The sequence below is a fragment of the Pteropus medius genome, unplaced genomic scaffold (assembly GCF_902729225.1).
Source record: "Pteropus medius unplaced genomic scaffold, Ma_sr-lr_union100, whole genome shotgun sequence".
Classification (NCBI taxonomy): Eukaryota; Metazoa; Chordata; class Mammalia; order Chiroptera; family Pteropodidae; genus Pteropus; species Pteropus medius.
In genome coordinates, this window is record NW_024340696.1 from 32,512,948 (window position 1) to 32,531,045 (window position 18,098).

An 18,098-nucleotide genomic window follows, 5' to 3' on the forward strand; every position below is an offset into this window, starting at 1 on the left:
GTTAAAGAGACTATTAAAAAAGAAAAGCTCTATATTTAATAAAGTCATGAGTAAGAAAACAGGAAAATTGTGCAAATAGACAGAGGACTTAAGTTTAATATTAGCATACAGGCAAACATTCATTACCTAAAAGATACATAAAAATAATTGGCAAGGGAGCTGAGATTTTCTTTGCTGGCCACTGTTGATCTCATCAGCAGAAGAAAGATCTGAATGCCACAGTAGTCAAATGATTTGGCAGAATTTGGTATTTAGAATATCGAGGTAGCAGAAAATTCACTTGAATCATGAATTACAATCAAAAATCAACTACTGTGTTTGTTAAACTCTAAATTAAAATCAAGTATAACTTCCCTACTATATACATATACATATGTATGTGCATATATATACATATATATATACATACATACATACACAAAGTTATTGTTGGATGTGAATGTTAGTAGGGAAATAATACTTGATTTCAATTTAGAGTATATGTATATGTGTATATATATATATATATAAAGCATATATATGTACATATGTAGGTATATGTATACACATTTTTAGTGAACTTGTTTGAATGCAAAATAAATATGATTTTATGTAAAAAACCAGCATAAAATTGAATGTCAGACTATCTTTTTGGATATGACTGAATGTTAGAATCACGTGGATACCTTTTTTTTTTTTAATATGCTGTTGCAATACCATTCCCTTACCTCTTCTCAGGCTCTTGATAACACAGTTATCGTGAGTTAGTGCAAGACTGGGATATATTCAAGAGTTAATTCACCCAGTGTGGTCCATTTGCTGCCCTTGAAAATCCTTGGGCATGGTCCAGTCCATGTAGGGTGAATTCAAAAAAGTAAATTCTTGTTGGTCTCTAAAATCATCCTCAGATATAATGGTAAAAATTCAATAGTAATGAGTGCTGATTCCTCACCAGGCAAGTAAATGTACCTTATCTTATTTACTTCCTACTGCAACCATATGAAGAGAGTATAATTAAAATTTTACAGATGAAGACATTGAAATTCACAGAGGTTAGATAATATGCTTGTTCAAAGTTGCAGTGTTTTTAAGGAACAGAGTCTGTACATGAGCCCAAGTTTGACCCCAAAATTCATGCTCTTATTTAATTGATGTGTAAAGTCTTCCAATATTGGATCTAGATTGGGGCAAATTCTCAGTCTAAAACCATACTTCAATTTAATAATCACACCATGGTAGGACAACTGAGGGATTAGAAATGAAGACGACACAGGCTCTGTTCTAAAGGAACATAATTTTATAAAAAATAGTAAATATCTATAACATAGAACTTACCTGGATGAGTAAAATAGAGAACTAAGAAGCACAGGAGTCCTACAATGTATTATGTCTGTTCTTCCTGGAAGCCACATATGCTAAAGTCATCAACAAGCAGGTCTACTCTTCATATTCACATTTAAATGTTCACCTTGAACACTTAGCAAATTTCCCTCTCTGCTATCGAGGAAACCAAAATGGAGAAGGAATAATGAAAACTGGTCCAAGCAAACAGTGGAAGGTAAGATATCTATAGAGAATTCGAGTCATTACTTAAAATGACAATATCACAGACTGCTTGACAATCAGGTTCTTGTACCAGGCACCTGTTCCCATACTCATTTAAAACAAAAAACCTTTATTTCCCTTTCTTGATACTTTGGCCTTGATACTTTCTTAGTGAAGGTCAAAGCTTCATAAAATGTTAACAAAGTTTAAAAATTAGAGAAGGGAATACATTCCTAAATGCCTGTTAAAAACAATCACCATGTTGAATTAAAAAATTGCTCTAATTTGATATCAACATTTCTTTACAGTTCTTAGCTAAATTTCATAAGTATAACATATTTAAAGTCCTTATGGTGCATTTATTCCCTTTGATGAAAGGAACAGACTGCTAGTTTCATTTAGGCAACAAACATCAAGATTACATAGGCAAATTCAGGAGTATTTTAATCTGAACACGGAACCCTGAATTAAGTGATAAAAAGTACCTTTTTCAAAAACCATTCATATAACCTTCATCTGAGGCCTAAATACACACATAAATAGGTTTTTTGTTTTTATGCCAAATTTAATACAGACATTTGTGATACAGTGAAAAGTACCCTAGCTTGAAATCAGAAAATTTAAAGTCTGTGTGACTTACTTGCATCTTAGACAATTTACTTCAACTTTCTGTCTCTGTTTTCACAACTATTTAAATAGAGATAGTAAAATTTATATCGATTACAAAGGTAACATGAGAACACACATGGAAGTGCCTGACATAGATCTCTTGAGATTGTCAAGCTAGGCAATACGTATCTGAAGCAAAGTCAGATGTCCAAGGCTCAAACTGTGACTCCATGGAGCAGGGAACTCAGAAATTAAGAATGCAGGTAATTTTTTGTTTTTTTTTAAATGATTAAAACTGATTTAAGGAAACTTGAATTAACGAGATAAAGCGGAAGCAGCAGGAGCAGGAATATGGGGAGGGGAGAGGAAGTCTGAGTTAAGGAAGGTCAGAGAAGCCTTTTGGGGTATCTGGCCTGAGCTGAATGCCCAGAAATGGTAAAGAACTGTTATGTAGGGACCAGGGAAATCATGAAGTACGTCACTACTACACTCAGGGGAACATGGCCTAAGCGAATCAAACTGATACGTACTTCTTTGGTGACCAGAGGATGAGACCCTCTGAACTGTTTCAGAGGTTTGCATAAATAATTTGTTTAAAATTGAAGAAAACAAAAAGGCAATGCAAAGAAACGAAACAGGACTGCAGGAGTGAACCCAGTGGTTAGTAGGTACAACCTAGAGAATGCCTAATTTAGTCTATAACTTTATTAGACAAAACAGAAACCATGTTCATCTCTAACAAATGAGTGGCATCAGCCTAACAGAAATGAACACTATTGGTTAGACTGAAGCTGATAATAAACCCAGGAGAACAAAATAACATCTTCTGATTATATTCAGAACAGGATAAAAGGGATAATGCTTGAAACAGGTGGTTGATGATGCACCAATCGCTGAATTGAAAAAGTAAAATGAACATTATAAGGGGAATTTAGGATTAAGATGAGTGTAGCGCTTGCAAAAGAAACCTTAGCTCTCTAGAAAGATTTTCCAGGCCTAGGAAAATTACACTTCAGCAAGTAGAACATGCAAGAAAGAATTGCATCAAGTCAGCAAGTCTGTTTAAACTGTAGACTTAATTAACAGTCTCTAATTCAAATCAGTAATTTTGGGCATTTATCAAATTTTTGTTTAGATGGCTAAAAATACTTCATTCATTCATTTTCCCAGATCTTGCAGCATCCACAGCCCTTTTGACTGAAAAGAGTGCAGAAGTATTTATCTCCCAAACCTTCATGTAAGAGCTACCAAACAGCAAAATATTCCTGTTAACTAAAGCTGATGTCTGATATCATTTGTTTCTAGACATATTTCAGCCATAACTTTTTTGTTCTTTTTAAAGCATCACACTGTTGTAGGAAAAGAATTTAAGTAGCACTTAAAGAATACGCAATGATTAATTCTTCCAAAAGTCTATCAAGTTCATTAAGAACAAGACCAAAGAGGAGATGTGGTTAACATAAACAAGGATGCTGCATGGAGAACAATTTTCCACAGAAATCAGTAAGTGGCAAATCAACATATGATGCTTCAATTACCACCCAAAACTGCACTGGTTGTAGAGGAAAAATTATGTTCATGAGTATGCAGTTGCAGTGGGCTAATTTACCATCTTCCAAGCAAAAAAATCTTAGGTTTGGTGGGTTTTTGTTTTGTTTTGTTTTTTTACCTTCAGCATGATGCTTACAGTGACTATTTGCTAACTTTAATGATTTCTCAACCTTATATTAGCCTAGACCACACAGACAGAGCTTTATTAATTTTTATTTTTTGGTGAAAAGAAGTACAGCAGAATGACAGGTTTTATTTTTCCTTTGAGCACATAGAGGACAAAAGTACTAATGATCCTTGTTTAGTATGAGGAGCAATTCTACAAGTAGTTAACACTAGTTAGGAACATAAAATATCAAGCACCACATTACTACTAGGGCAAGAAATATCAAGTAAGACACAGTTATGCTTTTCTTCTTGAGATTACTTTCACAAGACAGTGACAATTTGCAAAATTTCAGACTCTTCAAAGATCACAGTCAAATATTTCTAAGAATAGAGTATATATGAAAAGATCAGAACAAGCTGATATTAATGAATATTCACAGACATCTTCATACTGCACAGGAAACAAGTTTGATATTTTGCACACGTTCTCAATTACAAGCAAAAACAGGCCTGTAAATGTCAATTTTGCCAGCAAGCAAAAATGAAAGAATAGGATTTTACTCACAGTGAAATAAGAAGCATAAACCATTAATCTTCCACATATAGGTCACTCCTGGAATAATTGAAAGAAAACATCTAGACTTGCATTTTCATGTATAAAAATCTACTGGTGAACTCGGGGATATAGGAAAAATTGGAGGAAAATTCTCCAGGCATCCTCTTTAAACATCAACCACTTGATTCTCCCACCTGTCCTGGGAGGAGCCTCAGGGCCTCCCCTCCTACCCCTGACTCTGCAAAATTCCAGTCTTCCCTGACTGCCTTTCTAAGCCCACTCCACAGCAGGCTCATTTGTTTCTGGACTTTCAGATTCTCCAGCCTAGAGCACCTTCTCCACTCCTCTGTGTCTATACCCGCCAAGCCCTTGGGGAGCTTATGACAAGGGCTTCAGAAGGAAAAGAGAAAGGATAAGGGTGAATGTCACCACCACCACCACCATACCCTCCATAAGTAGAGCTGGACAGCAGGTATCATATCCAATCTCTTGACTTAATGGAGACAGTCCATTTGCTTCTTCTGGTAGTTTGGAATAAGGACATAGGGATGAAAACGGAATGGCTGCTTATGCTGAAAGATCACATATTAATGGTCTCATTCATAAAGTAAGACAGCCCTGGCACACTGCTGCCCCACCTACTAGAGCTTGGTTTGAAAATCCAGACAGACTCCACACATCTTATCCTCTAGGAGAGAGGCTTGGCATCTGCCACAATGCAGACTGCAGCCTGCTCCCTCTTTTGTTAGGATAAAAGCAGGGAAAGAAATGGGAAAGCTGAGGACTGAGAGCTAAGGCCAGGCAGAAGGATGCAAGCTCTTGGGTCATCAGGGATGTAATAAAATAGTATGGAAGACAGGGGTGACCCACAAAATGCTGCCTTGGTATTATTTCTAAGTGGTCTAAGGCCCCCCAAAATTTCCGTCTTTAGAAAAGTGGAATCAAACTTAAGTTTTGGTTGCTTTACAGCACGACCTGATCTGGGTCTCTCTTGACCCCATTATTATAAAGCCTTCCATATCTCCTCCCAGCTTCTCAAACTAAAGCTCAAGTTACAGACAGGAGGTTTTGGTAAATGGACAGGGGTAATGGGTGGGGTTGTAAAAGTTGGCCTAAAAGAACACTGCCCATAACTAAGCAATTTACCTACAGGTCTCCCTTTGAAATGTTTAGACCTTGCTAAAGAAAGTGGGGTGGAGGCATGAGGACAGAGAGGGCAATGACATCTAGAATCCATTGTACAGTAGCTTCCTCTGAACACAATCAAGAGGAGAGCAAATTAAACAAAAAGACTGCTTTGCCAATTTTGTTTGTTTCTTTGAGCTGTACCTGCTTCAGAGGTGGGGGGAAAGGAAGAGGGAAAGGAGACAGGAGGGAGGGAGGGAGGAGGAGGAGAGGGACATGGAGAAAAACCAGAAATACATCTTCCTTGGTGCCCCAACCTGGCAACTTCATCATGTTCAGAGGGAGTGCCGGAGGGGTTAGGAAGGGGATGCCTAACAAAAATGCCTAGATTAAGGGTGGTCTGCTGTTTAGGACTCAGAAAAGCTAACTGTTGGAAGGGAACCCCAGTTCCAGGATTGCTTTGGGCACTGTCACATATGACTGCCCAATCTTCCCAACGGCAAATTGGGTTTACAGGTAACTGTTTGGGGAGCGTGAGTTTGCTGTGTGCTGCCTGAGGGTAATTCCACAGATAGTTCCTGAGGAGGCAGGCAATGGTGAGTGTGCAAAGCTCATCCGAAAGGCTGAAAACAGGTTTAGGTGGGCCACAGCATAGGCTTTCATACTCACCGGTACCTGGTCACGATGCAGAGTGACCAAAGGCATAAGATCAACATAACATCTCATCTGTTACCTCATTCATGCCTAGTAGCCACCCACCAGCCACCTTCTTTTTCTGCCAGATAACCAGCAGGCTGGATGGCACGGGCCCAGGAAGGCAGCTGGGAATAAGTCAGTGGTAGCCTGGAATGTCCAGTTTGGGTTGTTTGGGTTGATGGCTGGAATCATCTATGTCAGCTTCATCTTACAGTAGTGAAACTCAAAGAGCTCGCCATAGACTACACGGTATCAGAAGCACAGCCGGCATAAAGTATAAAGCCCAGGTAGTTATTTGCAAAGATGTGTATCAAGCTTCCTTGCAGTAGATAACCACTTAAAAAACCGGGAAAAGACCATAGTCATAGACAGGGCCCAAGGCATGCAAAGAAAGTCAGTGCCTATCTACAGCACTGTGCTTGGCACAGAAGCAGCGGAAGGCCATGCACCTGGAACACTTAAAACTTTGTAGTACAGCACCAAGGCCCAGAAGAAGAGCATAGGCATATAAGCAACAATCTTGCAACTAACTGAAGATTTAGAAGAACCAAAGAACAAAATAATCCAATGTGAAGAGAATGCAGATGGAAGATTGCATGCTGTTGGCTAAGCATAGAATCCAAGAGTAGGTGGTAAAGAAACTTGTGCAGGAGCTTCTCATGGGTCAGGAATTAACCTGACTGGAATCTGAAGGACCTGGGGTTCTCCACTGGCTGCCTTGCTGGGTCTCGAATTCCTCTGCGGGGTCCTTCACCCATCAGGTAATATTGTAGAGGATTGGGCCACAATTCTGCTTTGATTATTTCAGCAATTTTATCAAATTCTAGGAGGCTGTGGTCTGAGAACCAGTTGAAGAAACTGGGGATTGTGTTTCCTTCCCGGTTCCTGTGGATATGGGACTGGGGGTCTTGGCCCCGGTGCCAGCGGATTGGAGTGGAAAGAGACACCACCCGGCCAGAGGATCTGCGTTCATATTCTTTGACGAGCCCCTCATTTCGGAAGTACGGGTTGCTCTGAAAGATGAATCTGAATTTGCAGCCTGCTCTAGGGTGTTTAAGCTCCTCCACCTCCAAATTGATCATGTATCTCATCATGTCTTCATCTTGGCCACTGATCATAGGCGACAGCTGGGGATGATTCCTGAAAGCCGTGACCCAGAAACCTGGGATATTTTGGATGATGAAACTTCTGCGCTGCATATGGAGCCTTCGCATCCGGCCAAACTTGCGCTCCAACTGAAGGAAGGCCCTGTCTGCCTGGGCATTTACGTTTGACAGCTCCTGATCAATGGCCTCCAGAGAGTCCATGCAGTTATTGATCTTCGGGCCCCTGGCCCGTGTCTCCTCTTTCACTCCTCCTACCACCTTTTTCTCCTTCTGCATCACCTTCTTTTCCTCTACCGCCTTCTCTGCTACGCCGTCCTTATCCTCTGTCGCTGAAATGGCGCACGTTTTTGTCGTCACTTCCTTGGCCTTCACCCCAGGCATCATCTGAGACCCCAATCCCCCTGCGCCACAGGCTTCTAGGGCTTTCTCCCCAGCAGGGCCGCTCGGCTCTCTACGCTGACAGCCACTTTCCTGACTATTGTCCGTTGCCACCGAGGTGGAGGCAGAGGCTGTCTCCAGGCTCTCTGTAGGAGGCGGAGCCTCTTTCTGGCCCGCTTTAGTCGCTGCACGGCAGCGACTCCCAGCAACTCGAATGCGGAGTACAGGGCCACAGCCCGAGGGCGCCCGGGATGCACCTCCCTCCGCGAGGGTCTCCAATCTTCCCTCACCCGTGTCTGCCATCACTTGTGTCGCCTCGGTTTCCTCGCTCTGGCACTGATTTGGATCCAGATGTCCCGGAGCATGATCAGGAGTAGCAAAGCCGCAGGTTTTAGCGACGGGAAGGTTGTTGCCCTCATCCAGGCCGCTCATTTTGGTAAAAGTCAGACCTGTAGGATGACTGTTGCTCTCATCAAGGCCGCTCATTTTGATAGAAGTCAGATCTGTAGGACGAGAGCAGTCTCGGTCCTCTGCAGAAGCGGTGCTCCGCCCCTCGCGCCACCCCTCTTTTCCACTCTGGGGAGAATAATTCCATAGCAACTGGTGACGTCAGGACGGTAGCGTCTTAATATCGCGCGAGAAACTCACTGCGCCTGGTGAACGCATTCGTCAGTCTAGGGTAATCCTTTGTGTTACAAAATGTTTTAAATTACATCATTCTGGATGCAGACCAAACTCAAGCATGTGAGAACTTGAATTTTGTTTATGTGGATTTCTGAGGCTTTGAATGAATTTCCAAGGCACCAAAGCTATTAATTGTTAAAATATTTGTTTAAAGGTAGGAAGAGTTATTTTTTGTCTATTCAAGTCAGCTCATCGGGCTTCTCATGTAAAGTGGATTCAGCAATTTTCAGGCCTTTAATGTATAGATTCATGGCTGTTACCAAAGAATTGAGATGGACAGAGTTAGATTTTTAAGAAAAGTTCATTTCGTGTTACTGTGTTAAGTGTGATCATTTAAAAAATTAGGAACAACTGAAAGGGAAACTTCGCATCCTAACAAGACATAATAAAAGACAATTTCAAATTTCCTTGCAGATTTTAAAGTTTATATATTTTGGCCAACATATACCAAGCAATTGAACAATATTTCCTCTTCACTTTTAATGTAAGTAGCAAATGTATTTTCCTTATATTGAGGTGCCCTACACAGGAGCAACCCTGCAAATTTAGCCTTTAAGCATTATAGGAAGAAATATAATCTCAGGGGATTTTAATTTCTAAAATTATGCATATTATCTGTTGCTTATCCCCAGGTTATAATCTTAATCAAAAAATAGTTCCTGCTTCATAATCCCTGTAGATGTGAAGCCAGCAAACTTTTGCCAAAATTTGCTCCTGTGATAATTCACTGCAGCACAGGAACAATAATCAACTGTTTGCAGGCACTAAAGGTATTAGTAGTCTTAAGATATTTTAAGTAACATTTAAAATGTTAATGTTAAAATATTTACTTTTCTTTACACTGTTGAAAGATTAATTCTCTTTGATTTTATCCTGAGCCAGGATGCAGAGAACAACAAATGCTGAATTAAAGTTAACTTTCTCATACAGGAGAAAAATAGTTTGCTATTTGCAACAGAAAATTATAAAATTGCATAAAGCTACTACCTGTGAAGTTTTTCCTCTTGTTATGTATATTAAATTTTTTTAAAGATTTGTATCTTTACTATTTGTAACATCACTGTTCCTAGTTTTGATTATTCCTGTTAATGGAATCATTTTCCACTAATAAGAGCCTTCTCATTCTTTAAAACTCCATTCAAGCTTACCTCATATAGATTTCACTAGGCATTGTAAATGCATTAATTTCATAAACAAAGAAGTTAACTCCCCCATGGTCAGACATATATTAATTGGCAAATTGCCTCCTCTCGTCTCCTACATATAACCTTCCTTAACTACCTTACCATTCTGATAGTCCATAGAATTTCTACAGCTCTTAGGAGCTTTGCCATCCAATTTAGTTCTTACTTATCGTCTATCTTTAACTTTATTGGTCATTTCATGAATATCACTCTCCTCATCTCAGCTAGACAAGGACAGATACATAGTAGATTCTTTTGAGAGGAGAGGAGGCATATGAAAGGGTGAAGGGGAGAGGGCTTGCAGAAATGACTGTCTCAGCTGGTTAAGGTCCATTCTTGACTGCCCATCCCCCAGCCCCCTGTCCAGGACTCTCCAGCTAACATGTTTTCCCATAGCTACCTCCCCCACCTCAAAGACTCTCCAGCTCACATCTCTTAATTTATAGCTTGCTATCCAACTAATGTTCTTACCTCTGTAGCTGTGTAGGAATAACAAGACTGCATAAACTGCTTGTTATGTTACAATAAGAGTTCAGCCTTTAGATAGGAATCCGCTGAGCAGGTGCTGGCATTAATAAGTGTTGCTTTCTACTTATAGCCTCAATATCCCGTCTCTCTGTTCGAGAATCCTATAGCAGAGCTGATAAAGCCAAGGTTACAAGACAAATGACCTGTAAGACCAGTGGTCTGAAAATTCCTCCCCCCTAATAAAACCTTTGCATATTTAATCCCAGTTTGACTTCTGCTTTTCAGAAGACCCAGAATAACACACTTGGCAGATCATTTAAATCTCTGTTTCAAATTTTATGTCTTGTACATTGGGACAGTCAGGGGACAGAAGAGCTAGAAGAAGAGAAAGACTTATTCAGTACCTACCATGTTCCATGTTATTTTGCATAATTATCACATCAACATTAATGTGGCAGGTAGTGCTGCTATTTAACAGAAGAAGCCTCTAAGGATCAGAAAAATTAAATCACTACTCCAGATTACTGCAGAGACCAGACTTGAGCTCAGGCTTCTTCTGACTTTAAGGTTATATCTTCTCTACCACTCACTCTCGTCTCTTGCTGCTTAATTGTGAGGATCAAATGAGATAACAGATATGAAAGCACTTTAAAAATGTATGTAAGTGTTACTTCAAAGCCAAAGTTTATTATTTATGTCAGTTGCGGTCAGGACCACCATAGAATAGGCAGTGCAAAACGAAAATGTGGGCCTCTATGTTCAAAATTTATTGAGAATTTCAAAACAACGCAACAGAACATTAAACCAAGTGTGGACCCATGAGTCTAGCCATGATGCCAGCAAAATCGTCTATACAGGGGCAATCAAATTGAGCTTGTAGAAACATTCTAGAACAGAAATAACATTCTTAGAATAACATTCCTTCTTATAACAAATGTTTTATAACTTTTTTTGTTGACATTCACAAATAGTACATCATGCACTATTTTTAAAAAGAAAAATCAATATAACATCTTAGTTGTAATTTAAAGAAGAAATTAAAAAGTAATTCTTAAAAGATTTATTTTAATTTCTAAATGCATGGGCATGCCTATGACATGGTGAAGTAGTTAGATGGTTATACCTCCAGAATCACTAGTTTCTTCTATATTTTGGAGATTACCCTCTTTTCAGATACATAGTTTGCAAATTTTCTTCTATTCCATGGGTTGCCTTTTCACTGCTGATTGTTGATAAAATTTAAATTCTTAAGTATTAGAAAACTTTGTGTCAGAATTTAATTGGCAATTGTTTTCATTCTTGGTTAGGTAAAAGTAATGACATTATCTTACAATCAATGTTTTAGAATAGATGAAAGGGGTTGTTTTCAGAAATACAGTGTATAAAACAGTGCAAAACATTGTTTTCATATGTAAACAACTTTTCATAGTACTAGGTTCTAGGTTTAAATAATTAATAGAGTTTTTTCGTCTACTTGAATATTTAAGACTAGATAATTATAAAGGGCACTATCCCTCACACTGCAGGACATCTAGCATCCCTAATGCCCCGAATGAACGTCAGTAGTATCCATATTCTTTGTAATAACCAAAATAACTCTGAGAAATTTCCCGGACACACCTTCGGGGTGATACACATACACACTGAGGATCGGTTTTTTAAATGCTTGTGAATATAGTATTCCCATTTCTGGTCACTAGAGGGAGGAAGTGGTCTTTAAAATTATAATCTGACTCAAATTTGCCCTTGGTTTTAAAGCTTAAACTTCTCTGAAGAGAATATTATACGACAATTTTATAGACCATACATTCATTAAAAGAACTGTGGCATGAGTTTTCAACATATGTTTGATGCTCTATGTACTATTAAAATTAAATTACAATCTTTATTATACTTAGGCTGTCACTGTTACAAAATTAAATTTTTCTCACACAAGATTATTTCATTATGTTGGCTCCCTGTGATGATGTTAAAAAAAAAAAGTCATAATCTAAGAGAAATCAGAGACAAGATCCCTGACATGAATGACCTCATACCCTTGTATGCTTGGTGTGATAATTTTGTGTCTATTTGGGCCAAAAGTTGCCCAAATTAAATGTTATTACTGGGTGTGCCTGTAAGAGTATTTCTGGAATTAGCATTTGAATTGGTGGAATAAAAAAGTAGGTTACCCTCCCCAATGTGGGTGGGAATCATCCAATCCCATGAGGGCCTGTATAGAACAAAAAGATGGAAGGAGGAGGAATTTGCCCCTTTTGCTTCCGGCCTGAGTACTTGATCTGGGATACCCTCTCCTGCTCTTAGACTGGTATTTACACCACCAGCTCCCTTAGTTCTCAGGCCTTGAGTCACCAACTTGCACAGAGCAGATCAGACTCACAGATCAGCTTGCACAGAGCAGATCAGACTCCTCTACGCTAGTTTCCTCATATACAAAACGAATATAAAAAAACTTGACAGGACTGTTGTAAAGATTAAATGAGATATATGTAAAGTGTTTGACCCAATGGGCTTTAAGTAAATAAATGATGACTTGGTAATTTTTATTATTCTTTTTTTGTTAAGATTTACCTACATTAAATACACTGTAGTGCAAGAAGTATAAAATCAATGTCAAATTCTACTATGAAACTATAAGTGTATAGAGGTTCAAAGATGGAAGACATCTGCAAAGAATTAAGCACTAAGTGAAAGAAAAGAAAGCTGAATTAGACCAAGTAGGATACGGTTTAAATAATCTGAGACAGACATGAAACATTGGAACATAGTAATAATACTTGTCCACTATGTTTGTTAAAATTAAATTATTCTAGACATATAGTATTTCTGGTCCATAGAAAATAAGTTTATTGCTGAAACTAAAATGCTTTACTACATTCTTCCATGTATTATTAAAGACTTTATAAAATATCTTTTAAAAATTAGCTATGCAAAATATATGCTTTTAATTGCTAATCAGAGGGAATTTATCAAAACTGACCCTAGAGTAACTGAGAAGTTTGGTCATTACGTAAAATGGTCGCTTACAACAGCACCTACACTGCCACATATCCACCAGATCTTAGACCCATCTCAACACAACTCTTAATTGTAGTGTGCTAAGTTAGAACTTGAAGATTAGAATTAAGTGCCTATTACAAGTAATTACTCTATTGACTTAATTAAACTTCAATATATATACATTCTCTACATTTCTCAGTGATATCAACAGTTCTTTACATCTGAGCATATTCCAGAAGGATAATAAAATGTTTTAACTACATTGGCCCATTCTATTCTTCTGAGGGCAGTAAATATTCAAAATTACATTAAGTATAGGATATAGTTATATCTGTTTAGAGACCCTCTATTGTTTAACATAGTCCTTGTCCTAGTCAAAAAAAATTTCATGGGGATAAAGTAATAACATGTTTAATTTTTACAGATATTTTTATGTGCTTTGAGATATTCAAGAAGTCTAGAACCATGCTGTCCTGTGTAATTTACCAGTAGCCACATTTTTAAAAAAATAAAAATTAATTTTAGTATTTTATTTAACTCACTGTATCAAAAATATTATTTCAATATGCAATCAGTATTAAAAAATTGAGATTTTACATTCTTCTTTCCATACCCAATCTTTAAAATCCAGTGTGTATTTTATGTTTGCAGCAGATTTCAATGTGGACTAGCCACATTTCAACTGCTCAATAGCCACGGGTGGCTAGTGACTACTGTATTGGACAGCACATGTATAGAGTCTAACTCCTTTCAATTTCCAGTGTAAGTCACCTTAAGATGTACAAAAACAAAGCACATAATAGTTGATCCAAACTTAATGCTCTGTTAAAATGGCAAGTGAAAGGTTAAATGTATTATGTTTGGACTTTTTCTAATTAAACAAGAAATTTGCTTTTAATTAGGAAATGCTTTGCAAATATTTTTGACATCAATTTCACAAATGCCCTGAAAACCATTTTTTTTTCATTACCTCATCAAAAGTCTTTCTGGATACTCGGTTATTTTGTTCTCTTTCTCCATTTGAGTTGACCCTTTTGTCATTCAGTGAATATTTATCTGGTGACAACTATGTGCAACACATTAAGCTAGATGCAATGAAGGCTGTAATTGCCCCCCAGTTCTTTAACAATAAGGGAATGGACTTTATCTTCTTATACTTATCTTCCAAGGGTACCAAATAGAATGCTTTAAAATTTGTGGAATTTACTGAAATGAATTATGTTATTTTCTAGAACAGAAGTTCCTACAAAGTACACCAAGTACATAAAAAAATTTTTTTTCATGTTCCCTAAAGAGAACAGAAAAAATATAAGGCAGAAGAGTTATTTATGACAGGCTTGAAGGATTTAACACAGATAGACGTTAAGATTTGAAGAAAAGAACAAACAAGTTTTTAAAGCTGAGTAAGTATGGGATATAGGAATATATCACTTATGATAGGAACTCTGTGAATGTGTGCTTATTAAATGCAAAAGTGACTTAAAAGAGCCTGAATGACCTGAGAATTATTACTTCTGTGGATAGACATGGAAGCTTTAAGGAAGTGAAGGGGGTGATGGTGTTATACAAACTCTATGGAAAAAAAAGTGACATCATAATCAGTTGTCAATTGTTGACATTTTAAAGCAATAAAAAACAACAAACCTCCCTACCTTGCAAGGTGCAGTAGTGTGCCCTACTTTTGTTTTTGAACTAATGCTTATTGAATCCATTTAAGAACTTCATTAAACTACATTGTTATTTTTAATAATTTCTCCAGTCAGAATGAAAAATAAGAAATCTAACAGTAATATGCTTTTATCATAATGCATATAAAGACAGATATGCCAATGGTACACTTCCAATTTGATAGAGCAATCTCACAAGTATTTATGCTATTTAGGAAAAGAGACACATCAATTACTAAGAAGTCGTTATCAGGGCAAATGATCACATAAGACCATCAAGCCACACATTTTTTGTAGGTTATTCTCCCATGAAGACAACAATTTCCAGTCTTCAGAATCTAACAAGACCAAGTTTTTCATATTTCTAAGACTACAGTTTTGACAGAAACAAGAACAAGTTGAAAACCATTATGAATATTCATTTAAGTCTTTATTGTACTGGAAAGATTAGTTTTCCAAATGTTCCCAATTGAAAGCAATCTTATACAGCTCAATTTTCCCAGTAAGCAGAAACAGAGAAAACAACGGGATTTTACCAAATACTAGTGAAATAAAGGACACAGTATTAACCTTCTGCATAAATTCACATGAAAACGAGAGAAAGCACCCAAAGTTGCATTTTATTTCTTTAAAGAATGCTTCTCTTGGCAAGGTATTTAACACTCCAACTCCCTTCAATTCTCCCATGGAAAATCATGAGAAAAAGTATTTCTCCATCCATCACCACTAACAGACCTTTTTCTTTAAGGCTCTCAACCAGCCAGTCTTAATTTTAGGCCCAATTTTTACCTGTCTCATTTTTGCCTATGGTCTCCTGTTCAGTTTCCCCTTCTTAGGACACCATCACAATCTCTTTAGTTCTTCCATCCATTATGAACTAGATATCACTTTTCATTCCATCTGGATCTGTCTCCCTTTAAGCCCTCTAAGAGCTGGAGGATGGAGAGTGGGGAAGAGAGTAAAGAGTAATAAACTCTGAGAATCTCTTTTATAGGACTACTTGTCCCTGGAAATGATGGAGAGTGCCAAATTAAGCTAAAAAGTATGCTTTCACAGATGTCTCTTTCTTTTTAACAGATAAGAGACAAAGTGTACTGCTACCCTACCCTGACACTTAATCATGTTCAGGATGAGGAGAGAATGGAGGCTCTAGAAAGTACCTAGGTTTTGTATGAATTGCTAGTTCAAGCTAAGAAAGCCTACACACCAACTTTACTCTTGCCATGAGGACAAGGTCTAACCTGTCACCTCAAACATTCGCCTGATCATAGGGTTCCTGGTTAATGGGGGTTGAGGGAAGAGGCGGTGAGGAACTAATGTAGAGGAATGGAACAGCTGGAAAGTAAACTTGTGCTGGGAGGAAACTTGGGTCCACCATCAGTTCTGTAGACTCTGGTTTACCAGAAACCAAACAGGGGCTGATAATGGCCTGGAAGATGTTCGTCCATCTAATAGGTAATAGCCAAAGGGGGGTGGGCACAGCCAAAAGCAGGCAGCATTAGGAGGTGACCAGAGGTACAAGAGGGGCAGCGCGGTCAGTTAAATCACAAAGACCAAGTGGACCACTGCTGATCTCCCTCTTGATATTATTAATGCCCTGTAACTGTCCACAAACTACACGCCTGCACTGCAAAGTGGGTAGAATGGGCTCCTACTAAAGCTAGAATTCTAGGTGGTAAGGGCCAAACCAGAGGCCCTGAGAACAAACAGTCCAAGAAGTGCAGATAAAGGCTGTACAATTCAAAGCAACATTTACTTGGCTTAGCAGTATTGTGAACAATGGCCATGCAGCATGTGACAGTAATTCAGAACAGCACAAAGTCTGTGTAGAAGTGGTGAAGCATGACCATGAACGTCTCAATCTTGAGGCTGAGAGAACTAAATGTCCAGAGGAAAAATGTTGCAGAAATGTCGGGGCGGGGAAGGAGGGTGTAGAAGGCATACCCATTTCTGTTGCCTAAGCACAAGTCCAGAAAAAGGTGACAGGGGACCTTGTGCAGGGGTAGTCCCGAGGGCAAAGTTTAACCAGACTGGAATCCAAAGGGCCTGGGGATCTCCACTGGCTCCCTTATTGGACGACGTCTGGCTCGACGGGCTCCTTCACGCAACAGGTAGTATTGCAGTGGATTTGGCCACAGGTCCTCTTTGATAATCTCAGCGATCCTATCAGACTCCGGAAGGCTGTGGTCTGAAAACCAGGTGAAGAAACTACAGACGACATCTTGGTTCCTGCGAATAAAAGACTGGGGTTCATGGCCCCGACGCCATATAATTGGAGTGGAAAGAGACACCACTCGGCCAGAGGCTCTGACCTCATATTCCTTGACAATCAGCTTGTTTCTAAAGTAGGGGTTTCTTCGAAAAAAGAACTTGAACTTGCAGCCCGTTCTCGGGTGTCTGAGTTCTTTTACCTCCAAATTGGTTACATATCTTAACATCTCTGCATCTTGGCTCCTAATCATGGGGGACAACTGGGGATGGTTCCGAAAGGCAGTGACCCAGAAGCCCGGTATATTCTGAATGATGTAGTTCCTCCGCTCCAGGTAATGTCGACGCATCCGTCCAAACTTATGCTCCAGTTGTTGAAAGGCCCTGTCGGCCTGAGCATTCACCGTGTCCAGTTCCAGTTGGATGGCCTCTAGGGGGTTCATGCGCAGATCCATAATCCGGGGCCCTGCCTCCTCCCTCGCCTCTTCTACCCCTCTATTTTCCTCTACCATTTCTATTTCTTCACCTCCTGGCTTCTCCTCTACCTCCATCTCCTGCTCCATTACCTCCTCCTCCTTCACTACTTCCTTATCCACCATCTCCTCATCCAGTGCTACCGAGAAGATGGTGTTCAATTCAGTGTTCACTTCCTCCGCCTTCGCCTCCGCCATCACCTCTGACCCTGACCTCTCTGCGCCACAGGTTTCTACGGCCTTCTCTGCATCTGGGCCGCCCAGCTCTACAAGCTGACAGCTATTGTTCAGGCCGCAGTCCGTTGCCATGGACGCAGACTCGGCTTCCCCGCCCTCCGGGGGAGGCGGAACCTCTTCTAGTCCCGCTTTGGTCGCTCCGTAACCGGGATCCCCACCGACCTGGGTCTGGGGAGTACGGCCACAGACCGCGGGGTCGTGGGAGGCTTCCTCTGGAAGCTGGGGCTGTGGGAGCGCGACGGTCTCCAAGCCTCCTCCACCCGTCTCCGTCATCACCTGTGACGCCTCGGTTTTCTCGTGGAGCTTCAGGCGCTGGTGTTGGTCCGGGTCTCCTGGGGCATGGTCGGGAGTATCAGGGGTGCTGGTCTGGAGAAGGGTCCTCTCGACCCCATCCAGGCCGCTCATATTGGTAGCAGCCAGCCCAACCCGTAGCTTAATACCTGCTCTCTTCACAGGAGCCCGATTCTGCGAAAACCAGCCTCTCGCACCTCCCACCCTGAGTCTCGCGAGCGTCCCCGTGAGGG

The 18,098-nt window shown here is 39.6% G+C and overlaps 2 protein-coding genes across 3 annotated transcripts in view; both read right to left on the reverse strand.

Annotated features, from left to right (window-relative positions):
• TSPYL4 (TSPY like 4) overlaps positions 1–8,229 on the reverse strand; it is a 9,684-nt gene extending 1,455 nt beyond the window's left edge. Inside the window, exons 1-2 of one of the 2 annotated variants that reach the window (XM_039870786.1) lie at positions 7,863–8,227; positions 4,987–7,829 (exon numbers count right to left, since the gene is read on the reverse strand). In XM_039870786.1, coding sequence (XP_039726720.1) covers positions 6,841–7,829; positions 7,863–8,139 — 1,266 coding nt within the window. In that variant the 5' untranslated portion in view covers positions 8,140–8,227 and the 3' untranslated portion in view covers positions 4,987–6,840. Of the gene's footprint in view, positions 1–4,986 lie in introns of both variants that reach the window. The other variant, XM_039870779.1, reaches the window with a different exon arrangement.
• Positions 8,230–15,068: 6,839 nt separating this feature from the next.
• TSPYL1 (TSPY like 1) lies at positions 15,069–18,084 on the reverse strand. The gene has a single exon (XM_039870771.1). The coding sequence runs from the start codon at positions 17,977–17,979 to the stop codon at positions 16,678–16,680; it is 1,302 nt and encodes a 433-aa protein (XP_039726705.1). The 5' UTR covers positions 17,980–18,084; the 3' UTR covers positions 15,069–16,677.
• Between the last annotated feature and the right edge of the window lie 14 nt (positions 18,085–18,098).

Excerpts from the sequence above, each read along its gene's own strand:
- TSPYL1 (XM_039870771.1), bottom strand. The coding sequence starts at position 17,979 with ATGAGCGGCCTGGATGGGGTCGAGAGGACCCTTCTCCAGACCAGCACC.